We start from the raw sequence: 12,062 nt of genomic DNA, 5'->3' as shown, positions 1-12,062 counted from the left end.
GGTTCAAATGAATTTCAATTATTTTGAGCACCAGTTACAACTCCACTTCTTTTTAAAAAAATGCTAAGATAGTGTAGTGGTAAGCTTAAAAAAGTCTTCAAACCAGGCCATTAAGTGTTAATAGTTAAGGGTTAACTTGAACAAGACAATGAGCAATTGAAATAAAATGAACATGTAGTAGAAAATTGACCCAATGCGAAAATAGCCTGTTTTGACTGAAAAGTGATACAAGCTTATCGATGGGAACTGTCTTGAAGAGCAGTTACCTTGAGCCAAAGGGACATGTTGTTTCAGCATAATGGAATTTTAGAAATGTACTGAAAGTACCAGGGAATGATGACACAACATGAAATCTTGGATTCAGAACAGTATTCATATCGGGGACTTTCTCCTATTCATGGGACTTCAGCTTGGACTAGGATTACAAATGGTGCCAGGAACCCCGAGTTCTCCAGACCAACTGAGGTAAAGTGGGATCTCCCACTGGCAGAAGACAGTGAGATTCATTCTTGAACATGTCTAAAATAGTTTTAACACTCAATAGTTTGCATGTGTTTTTAATATATCTAAAGTAGATTACTGCTTAATATATATTTGCTGCTTTATTTACATATTTAATGCTTAATACATATTTACTGTTTAATGTACATATAATTATTAACTTATAGTTAATTTATCACTTAATATATTTATCCTTGCTTAGTATATATAGACACAAATAAATTTGTTAATTTGTGTCATTTAACTCAAAGTATTTTGTCACATCCCATCGAACCCACTATTGAACCATAACACATAGAAACACTACAAAAAATGCATTTTGAAAATGAGGTGCATACAATTTTTAAGGATAAATAAAAATACAACAAAATCCCAATTTGGATTTTTGAACCTGATTAATATATTGGGCATTAGCATATTAAATTGTACCAAATTAATTCAAACTGTGAATCAAAAAGATTGAATAAATTTTGCAATCTCTTCTGTCTTTTTGCAGACATCAACTTAGATGTCTAATCTGCTTGAAACTGGCATCCTTCATATTCTGGTCAGGATATGTCGTACACAATACCACATGGAAAAAGCTGTTGAGTACAATATTTATTTTAACAAGTGAAAGTTATGTCAGGAATGGGTTGTGGATGTTTCCAACTAAGGAATAAACATTCCATTCAACAAATCCCAATACAACATTTTATATACACATGCAACTTTGAATGACATGTATTACTAGTCAATCCCCCAAGCTACTGCAATCATTAATGTATAGCATATGGTTACTCATTTCCTCTAGTTCAGTCATGTTGTGGTTCTTTAGTTTTCCACATTGTTTTTCTCTTTTTCTCTTCTGTCCTGACCCACACAGGGCCAAACCCACTTCCTTGATTCTAAATCATATTGCTTCTCTCAGTTCTATTCTTTTCATTTTTAAGACCATATTACCATAAGCAGAAACAGGCCATCAGCCCATCAAGTCAGCTCTATCATTCAATGAGATCACGGTTGTTCTGATAATTCTCAGTTTTCCTGCTTTGTCCCCAGAATCCTTTATTCCTTTAATGATTAGACACCTCTCACAGCCTTGAATATAACTAACAACTCAATTTCTAACAGCTCTTTGTAGTAAAGAATTCCACAGATTCTCTATCCTCTGAAAGGAAAAAAAAACTACTCATTTATTTCTTAAATGGGCTACTACTTTCTCTGAGATTAAGTTTTCTGGTCCTAAACTCTCCCATAAGTGGAAACAACCTCTTCACTTCTTGACTTCCTGTCAAGTCCCCTAACAATCTTGCATGTTTCAATAATGTCTCTCATTCTTCTAAACAGCAATGAGTAAACTCCAAACTAACTCAACTTTCCTAATAAGAAAATCCTTCCATACCCAGGATAAATCTAATGAACCTTTTCTGAACTTCCTCCAATGCCAGTATATCTTTACTTAGATAAGGGAACTAAAACTGGTCACAGTATTCCACCTTTGGTCTGACTAGTGTCTTGCATTGCTCCTGCAAAGACTCCCTACTTTTGCATTTGAAATGAAGGTCAACACTGCATTTGCCTTCCCTATTACCCTCTGAACTTGATTTGAGTATTTTGTGATTCAAGTATAAGGAACACCAAAGCCCTCCATGCTATAGTTTTCTGCAGTCTTTCCCATTTAAATAATATTCAGCTCTTCTATTCTTCCTGTCAAACTGTCAAAACATCACATGTTTCTACATTCTGTTCCATTTGCCAAGTTTCAAATGCTCACTTTTTTTTTATTCACTTGTGGAACATGCTATTACTGGTAGGCCAGCTTTTATTGTCCGTCCCTAGCTGACCTTAAGAACCTCTTGAACGGCTGCAGTCCACGTACTGTATATTGACCCATAATGCCCTTGTGAAGGGAATTCCAGGATTTTGACCCAGCAACAGTGAAGGAATGGCGATATATTTCCAAGTCAAGATGATGAGTGGCTTGGAGGAGATCTTGCAGGTAGTGGTATTCCCATGTATCTACTGCCCTTGGTGGAAGTAATTGTGGGTTGGAAGATGTTGCCTAATGATCTTTGGTGAATTTCTGCAGTACATCTTATAGATCATATGCATTGCTGCTACTGAGTATGGGTAATGGAGGAGATAGATTCTTGTGAATATGATGCCAATCAAACTAGCTGCTTTGTCCTGGATGGTGTTAAGGTTCTTGAGTATTGTTGATTCTGCACCCATCCAGGCAAATGGGGAGTATTCCATCTGACTTGTGCCTTATAAGTGGTGGACAGGCTTTAGGGAGTCAGGTGAGCTACTCACTGCAATATTCCGAGCCTCTGACCTTCTCTTGTGGCCATTATGTTTATGTCTTAATCTGTCTACATCCCCCTGTGGACTTCTGTTTTGTCTTGTTTACTTGTCTTTGCAACTATTTTTGTGTAATCCACAAAACTTCCATCATCCAAGTTATTAAGATGTATATCGTAAATAATTGGGGCCCCAACACTTATCCCTGCAGCATTCTTCCAAATATAGGATGCCAAGCTCAAAATGTCCACTTTATCCCAACACTGCCTTCAATTAGTTATTCAGTCCTCTATCCATGCTATGATTCCTTCTCCAACAATGTGGACTCACCCAGGACAAAATGACATTGTACTTTGGGCTAAGTAGCCACCCACAGCTCCAGGATACATCTATAGTAGATTAGATTCCCTACAGTGTGGAAACAGGGCTTTCAGCCCATTAAGTCCACATTGACCCCCCGGAGAGCAAACCACCCCTCTCTGACTAATGCACCTAACACTATGGGACAATTTAGCATGGCCAATTCACCTGACCTGCACATCTTTGGACTGTGGGAGGAAACCCACGCAGACATGGGGAGAACATGCAAACTCCACACAGACAGTCACCCAAGGCTAGAATCGAACCTGGGACCCTGGTGCTGTGAGGCAGTAACATTAACCACTGAGCCATGACTTGTTTTGAAACCAATGCTTTTATAGAACGATTGGTATTGTCTTGTTTCTTGTCTGACTTTCTTCAATTTTCCCTCCGTCTACATTTCTCATCTTTTGTTTTATCCTAACTTCTCCTCCAGTTGTTGCCAAGACAAGGCATGCCAGGTCTTTAATTTCAAAGTCTGTATTTGACTACCTTTCTCTGTTTAACTGTAGTTAGCAATCCTATTGATTTCTGAACTTCTACTTTCAATCTAACATACTTAAGGTAGAGATTGTAGCTAAATGTGGTCCTCAGCATTCCCTTCCCCAATCATTTAAGCTTCCCATTTCCTCATTCTTATAGATTTACTGGCACCTCATTATTTCACCTCCCACTACCCAGTCCCCTTTATGTTGCACTATAGAGATACTTAATGCTTGGTATATTTTTTGTGTGTGTTTTTCTCTGGCAACTTTCAGTATTTGTAGTGCATAATTGTATACTGATAAGCAAAGTATGCACAGACTGTTATAGTGACAAGTAAGCAATCAAGTATTCTCATGATGTTATTTTGTGTTAGTTACATAGTGCTGATATGATTTGCTTATGATGTGATGCCACAGAGAGACCAGTGGCATTTACACGGAACCAGCTGCCGTGGTTACCACTGACGTTTGCTGGAGACTGAAGCAAGTGCAAAGTAGTTTGTTCATTTACCAGTAGGTCATACATAAGGAAGGTAGAAATACGAGAAAGAATGGAGTAAAGAAATGTCATTCAGCATATTAAAGAGCTTGCGATTAGATAGAATCTTCCGCAATTTCAAATGTTCTAAAGTGATTTACAGTTGATGAAATGTCATGACTGATGTAATGTTAAGAAACACGGCAGCCAATTTGCATTCAGAAAGCTCCCACAAAAGAAATAATGACAAAATAATGGACTAGATTTTGCTGCAGTAATATCAGGGAGGCTATCACAGCTCACTATTATTAGAGTGAAACTTACACAACTACTGGCATCCACACATACATAGGTTAACGTGGAATTACAAAAATTATTGTTATTGTAGGCTGCTTGCACATAAGTTGTATTTTTGATGTGGAATCTTCACAGAAATCAATTTAGTGCTACAAACTTTAGTCAATTACCTGTTATTGCACTAAAGATCAATGAATCTTAAGCCTTGTTCAATCATGAGTGACTATGAATTCAATGGCATATCAAATTATTGCTGAATACCTTCTCTTGTCTCTGAAATGGAATATTGCAAATATGGAGTCTTAATCACTCAGAACAAAATTAATGCTGCAATTTGTTTTCAAAATATTTCATTTGGTGTTTTGCTTTTTATATCTTTTCCTTAGCCTTATTTATATGTTGCAAGCCTCTACATTGATTTAAGTGTAATTTATACTTCCTGTTTTCACTTTCTACATTTATATCTGTGAGAATTCTTCAATCTGATTGGTTGAGCAGCTTCTCTGCTGCCTGCCGGCTTATAGCCTCCGTGAATTTAACAAACAGCTGTTGGAGGAGTCCAGATCAGGAATCTTCACTGATAGGTCAACTGAAAGTCTGAGTTTAACTATGTGGCAGCAGAATGGTGATAATCCAAGTCTTTCTATTTTGGTTGCCTTTTAAAGGGTATATGTTGAGCGATTACCTTATGTTTGTCTTCAAATAGTGTAGTTGCAATGTTTTACATCCATCTAATAGGAAAAGTCTCAGGACTTTGTTTAGTGTCTTGTCTGAAAGGTAAAACGTCTGACAATGCATGATTTTCTCAGTAATGTACACCTGTATCAGCATAGAATTATGTGCTCATATCCCTTCAATGAGATTGAATTCACAATTATCTGAATCAAATGTATGAATACCACCATTGAGAAAAGGATCAGGTTAAAGCTCTTTCCTTTCAAAATACATGCATAATTTTGTGCATGTATTAATGTATTAATTTTATCTATGTGTTAAAACTTATCGCAAAAGGATCGGTAAAGTTTCCAAATAAATCAAAGGCAAATTTTATTGGAGCAAATGACGTACCTGACCAATCTATGACAGTTGAATGAATAAATGTAATTAATAATTTTTTTAAAAATCTGGAATTAAAAGCTAGCCTCAGATATTATGCTTAAATTATCACTGATAGTTTTATTTAACAAAAATCTGTTTCACTAATGGCCTATAGGGGATAAGACTGACATGATCTGATCTACATGTTATTGAGGACCCACAATTATGTTATTAACTCTTAACTGTTCTCAAGGACCAATAGGGATAGACAACAAGCGCTGGCTTTATCAGAAATGCCACATCCCATGAAATAATAAAAAGCTGGTATGCATAGCAAAAAGTTTAGATGTTTCTAGAACTCACAGGCCACTACACCTAAAAAGTTTGAAATTCTCTCTCTATATAATATATATATATTTAATCCAAATTTTCAAACCTAACTAGTTCAAAAATTTCTACTGATCTCCAATTTCAGAAGGAGATTTTGATTTTGTAATTGTTCCATTTCAAATTATTTATGCCTTTTTGGAATGGAAGTATTAGGCATTGCTTCAAAGTAGACGTTCTGTAATGAAAACTTGCTCACTTCTCTGACTCTCTTCAAAATAGCTTAGTTCCTCAAATCATCCTTGTTACTGCTCTTCATCATCTTATTTTCATTGTTTTGACATCTTTTAGAAGGCTGATGTTTGTGCAGCAGCAACACAAACAACAGAATAGTAAGGCAAAAGCACCACATAATAAAAGTTATTTTAGCTTAAAAATATATGCCATTAAATTTCATTTCTGTGCATGATTAGTTTTGAATATTTTAATGATCACAATGCATTAATTTTCTTTTTAAAATCTTTGATAATGAAAATCCCTTTTGTGTTTCGCAAATCACACTTATCTGTGGTAAAATACAATGTGTTTCCTCTACTTGTCACGTGGCTACACAGTTGAGAGCAATCAATAAAGTGTGTAGTAATACTGAAAGTACACTCTTCCATTTATCATTAATGTAAATATTTTACTAACATTTCAGTGTGGGGTCTCCTATCAAACATAATCAGAGGGACTATGTCAATATTAACACATTCCAGGGACACTCTTGTCCTTATTTCCAAAGGATTGTGTCAGCTATCAAATAAAACAATACTATCATAGAAAACTATTTTGACATAAACAAGACATTAGTAAGTCAACAAATCCAGAAACCTAATCAAGCTGAAAACACATGACATTGTGAACCCTCATGATCCTTTCACTTATTCCCTAAGGCTTGACAAATCCCATCTAGAAATCTAGCTTTGTGTGGTCCTTTGTGTTTCCTCTGGCTGCTGCTCCATCCTTCTGCTGTTGGAACAGGAAGATCTGGGAAATTACATGTGGAAGTACTTGAAGGCAGCACAACAAGTTAAGAAGACTCAGGAATTAAGATAATTGACAAGTGAGCCATCAAGAAAAAGAAGATTTTTTTTAACATATTAGTTATAAAGAACTGGAATACCTTGAAATTGCAACAGAAGTATATTTAATAGCAACCTTCAAAGGAGAATTGAATGCATCCTTGAAAATTGAAATTCGGTGGATCTACCAGGAAAGAGCAGCATAATGAGGATAATTACACAACTCTCATGAAGAAATACAGTGGGCCAAATAGCCTCCTTCTGACCAATATCATTCTATGTTACTTGTACAAGATCCATAATGGCTAGTTCTTATATCTTACAAAAGACCAACTGAATTGAATGTTTGCTCTTGAATGCTTTCTTTACTTACAAATGCAGGGTAATTGGTGTGTGTCCAAGTTCTTGTTTGATGTCCATTTAAGTAGTGAGATAACATTGAGTGCTTGAAGTTCACAGTACAATTCTTGAACCTGAGCGCCAGAAATGTTGCTAAGTCTTCATCAATTATACCAGCATTCCCAACATTCCAAATATATCAAGTAACTATTTGTATTAATGGCTACACATATTGCATAAATACATGTTAACTTGAATCAAATTTAGGATCATTGCTTATCTAGTATTCTCTGCCCTTCCAAAAAGAACACGTGTTGAGACATTAGATTAAATAATGCAACCAAATCAGGAAGTGCTGGAGAAACTCACCAGATCAAGCAGCATCTGTAGAGAGAAAAACAGAGTTAACATTTTGAGTCTAGTGATTCTTCTTCAGAAGTGAATCACTGAAATAGCAGTATTTTTGTTGATGATGGGGCATGGGGTAAGGAGAGAAGTCAATTAGATCATGATGGTTAAAAAGTGGTCTTGGAAAAGCACAGCCAGTCAGGCAGCATCTGAGGAGCAAGAGAATTGATGTTTCAATCATATGGCCTTCATCAGGAATGATGAAGGGCTAATGCTCAAAATATTGATTCTTTTGCTCCTCAAATACTGCCTGACCAACAGTGCTTTGCCAGCACCATAGTTTTTAACTCTGATCTCTAGCACCTGCACTCCTCACTTTCTCCTAGATCACGATGGTGCCCAAGAGAGAGAGTCAAAAAAGTGATGAAGCAAACAAAGGGATTGCTGACAGTAAGTCAGAAGAAAGATAGATGCTGAATGGATACAAACGAGAAGTGTGAATAGTTGAAAATGGGTTAGCTGTGCTGGCAATGTGGGTTAGGTATTGAACATTCTGAAATGGTTAAATTCAATGTTGAGTCCTGAATGCTGTCAGATAATTAGGCATAAGATGAGGTGGTGTTCCTCCAACTAGCATTTGAGCTTTACTGGAGCACTGCAGTAGTCCCAAGACAGAAATGTTAGTTCAGGAACTTGATGACATGTTTAAGATGCAGGCAACTGGAAACTTGGGTTCATTTTAATGGATGGAGCAGAAGTGTTTTGCAAAGCAATCACCTGGTTTGTGCTTCATCTCCTCAGATGTCACCATATTCATTGCTGACAATATGATCTCCTCTACACTGAGGATATGAAACGCAGACTGAGCTTCCAGTTGCCTGCCTCTTCAACACACCATCATGTTCCCACGGCAACACTTCTGCCTCAGACCTGCTGCAATGTTCCAGCAAAGCTTATGCAAGCTGGAGAAATAACACCTTATCTTCTGCCTAGGTACCTTACAGCCTTCGGGACTCAACACTGAGTTTAACAATTTGAGAATGTGAACATTATCCTCCACATTCATTAGCATCCCCACACCCCTTGGACCTGTTTGGTATGGGTTGGTCCCCGCACAACCAACCTATTTTCAGCTATTCACACTTCTTGTTAGCACCCATTCTGCATCAATCTCTTTCCCAGTTTATCACCCCTTTGTTTGTTTCTCTTTTATTTCTCTTTCTCTTGAGGCACTGTCTCAATTTATTCCACTCACTTCTTCCACCACACTACCTCCTCCACTCTCATAATCAGCATTATTATCACCCTTTCCTAGCTGCTTTCACTTCTGATCAAGGGTCACTGGACTTTAAATGTTAACTTTTTTTTCTCTCGAGCCGCCTTTTGGTTTTTATTCAGATCCCCAATTCTTTGTTTTATATTAAGTTACATTTTGCCCTTTGGACCTTCTCCAATATATTCAACCCTCGTCCACGATATGAGAAGACAGAATCTGCGATCCTTGTGTGCTGAACCAAAAAAATCTTAGCTTCAAGTTCTGAAGAAGGGGCATTAACTCTGCTTTTTCTCCATTGGTGCTGCCAGACCTACTGAGTTTTCCCAGCGGTTTCTGTGCAGCTGTTGATATAGACCAATATCCGATATTTGTCTCTAATTTAACACTAATTGTCAAATTTATTTGGAAATTCTTAAGTTGAGTGGTGTGAAATTACACATTATACAGCTGTGAGCACACAAAATTAAGGTTAACAAAATTAGATAAATTCTTAACAGTCAACAAATTAAATAACTTGGCTGTGAACGGCTATTTACTTGAATACGAACGTCCTAAATCTGTACCTTGTATAAATTATACGTTTTTTAAAAAAGATCTAAATTGAAGGACATCCCACTTAAGGAATAACAGAGTAGTATTGGTTGGGCGGGGGAGGGAAAGTTTGGCTTTTTTTAGAAAGAGTGCTTTTTTAAGGAACAAACGTTATTAACAGAAGGTAAGAAGTTTCGCCGAGTTACGAAATGACGACAGCATTAGAATACCTGTGAGCGTTATCAGAAAGGTATCAGCCTCGTGTATCATGACCATCAGCATCTAAGGCATTTCTGGTCTATTCTTGGAGACTCGTGAATGTTGCGTGGATTTTTATTTAAAAAAGCAACGCGAGGTTGTTGCAAACGGCCCGTCGGAAGCAGACTCTGGTCAGAGCTGATCGGGTAACAGGATTGCAGTTTAAAATCAGATCACTAACAGATGCACATTCCCCACCCCCGGTCCGGCACACAGACACACACTTGAACTCCTGAACCGGGCCTTGGAACATCCGCTGGTTGGAAGCATTTCATGGAGTCCACGACTAAAAATAAGTTAAACCCTATCCCTCTCAACTCCTAACCCCATAAGTTTGATGTGATCCAGCTTTCATCAGCTCCTCACTGGAGGTCCGACTGCAACCGGACATAGCAATCTGCCAAAGGCTGGAAGTTTTTACACTGGAAAACTTCCACTCCAGTTTAACAAAAGGAAACACTCGGTTCCATTATTAAAGAGCAGCTTTTATTTGTTCAGCCTCTTTTAAAGTCCCAAATACGGATGAAACCAGGAAACACGATTTGGAACGTCTACAGCCGCCACGAATCTGTTTTTAATCCCACCCACACAGACAGACACATAGACACAGAGATAGAAAGAGGAATTGAGTGAGTGTAGCAGTTTCCCACCTCTCTGAGTTTCAGCGGTACATCCAGTGCAGGTAGACAGTTGGGGTTCTTTCCCGGCGGCTTGCTGTCTCCGGTGACTTGTGTCGGTTGTATCCGGGAGGGTGGTTTGAGCAGCAGGCTGCCCGCTCGCAGGCGGAACACTGTCAGAGAGGGGTAAACCAAACACACGGCTATCGCCACAGCCAGCAGCAGCGGCCGAGGGGGCCAGCACAAACGGGGGCAGCGAGCCAGCGCCTGGCGGGGACCCATGTCCACAGCAGCCCCTTCCTCCCTCCCTCACTCCTCCATGGCAGGGAAATTGTTGGAGCAAGTCAGGGCTCAGTCCGCCCCCCCCCTCCCCCACTCCCACCCAGGGGGGAGACTGCTACCTTAGCCAGAGCTCTGTGCCCAGCCTCTTGTGGAGACGTGCCCCACTCAGCGCTCCCTCCAGACTGGTCCTGAAGCTGAAATGTAACGGGTCAGCTCAGCATCCCCACAGCAGCAACTGCATCACTTGGCGAGCGGCGTGAGGTTCATCCAGGGGCCAAGGCTTTGAGGTCCATCCTTCAGCGGAACCTTCACATTGTCACCCACAACAAAGTGACCTGGTCAACCAGCCAAGAATCCAGGGCACACCAGACTCTCAACCGCAGCGAACTTTCTTTCCAATTTACGCCAGGATTTGGGGTGTTGGGGGGGGGGGAACAAAAGTTTGGCGGGTTTTCCGGACTCGATCCGGAGTTTTAAAAAAAAGTACACCAAAGTCCTCAGAAGAGCTCTCACTTCAGTACATCCCTGCGCTAACTAGCGCTTTGCAGGCGTCGCTGGGTTGCCCAAGTTTTCTGTCACTGAGCTCCTTTCCTGTTCACAGTTAAACATTAATCGGCTCACTGCGTCATGGAGCAGTTTCCAGAAGAGGTGCGTCTTGCCTTCAGGAAGCAATTCCGAAACTCAATGATTAAATCCAGTTGGAACTGCCGACCCTACAGCAGTAACAAACACAACTTCTCCCAAAGTAGACTGTGCCAGGCATTGACGACTTCCTCAACTGTAACATGATTGGAATTAAAACAAACTAAACGAAGAACCTTTATTTTTGTCCTTTGCGCTTGTCTCTGGGATATCCATTCTCCTCTCCCCTCCCTAGCATCACTTTTTTCAAAAAAAACTTTCTAGAGAGTGGTTTCCGTTAAGCTCCCGAAAAACAAACTGTTCAGGATGACGCCTTGCTCTCTTAAATGGGTAGGCGGGAACATCTTCGGTATTTTTTCAATATTTAAAGTGACAACTTTTTTTTATAAAAAACGTGGATTCCATTTATTTAAACGCACGCGTACCCATCGGCATATTGCTCAAAAAACAGTTTGCAATGCCTCAACTCTGTGTGAACCTTCTATAATGTATATCATATTTAAAATAAATAGGCAGATCTTTGTCCCTTTAACATTGAATATACAGAAGACACAGATAGTCTGGATGCAACATTGTTCCACGTTGAAGAATCTGATTCATATGTTCTCGTCGCTGGTACTCCGTGTTTGGGTCCAAATGATGAGAATATCAGTAAGGCATCAGTTCCAAAAGGAAAATGTACCTGGAGGATAACTCAGTTGGAAACTGACCAGAGGTGAACTTTAAAAGAATCATCCAGATGATTTGGATGACCCTGGTAAGGCACCATTTGTTGTCTAACTATAACTGCCTTGAAGTGGTGCTGGTGGTGAGAAACTTTCTTGTCGAAATCGAGCTGCTCTAGGTACACCCTCAATGCTGTTGAAAGAGGGACTTGCAGGGGTTTGTTCTTGCATTACTAAGAATTATGTCAGAATAATCTGGGGCTCTGTGGAG

At 39.2% G+C, this 12,062-nt stretch overlaps 1 protein-coding gene across 3 annotated transcripts in view; it reads right to left on the bottom strand.

The window, feature by feature from the left end:
• cped1 (cadherin-like and PC-esterase domain containing 1) overlaps window positions 1-11,421 on the bottom strand; it is a 204,975-nt gene extending 193,554 nt beyond the window's left edge. For 2 of the 3 annotated variants that reach the window (XM_072551535.1, XM_072551534.1), the window contains exon 1: window positions 10,236-11,421. In XM_072551535.1, coding sequence (XP_072407636.1) covers window positions 10,236-10,484 — 249 coding nt within the window. In that variant the 5' untranslated portion in view covers window positions 10,485-11,421. The remainder of the gene's footprint in view (window positions 1-10,235) is intronic. The other variant, XM_072551536.1, reaches the window with a different exon arrangement.
• Between the last annotated feature and the right edge of the window lie 641 nt (window positions 11,422-12,062).

Source organism: Chiloscyllium punctatum, chromosome 32 (assembly GCF_047496795.1).
Source record: "Chiloscyllium punctatum isolate Juve2018m chromosome 32, sChiPun1.3, whole genome shotgun sequence".
Taxonomy (NCBI): domain Eukaryota; kingdom Metazoa; phylum Chordata; class Chondrichthyes; order Orectolobiformes; family Hemiscylliidae; genus Chiloscyllium; species Chiloscyllium punctatum.
Note: the sequence above shows the minus strand (reverse complement) of the source record. Positions and strands in the feature narration are given on the sequence as shown.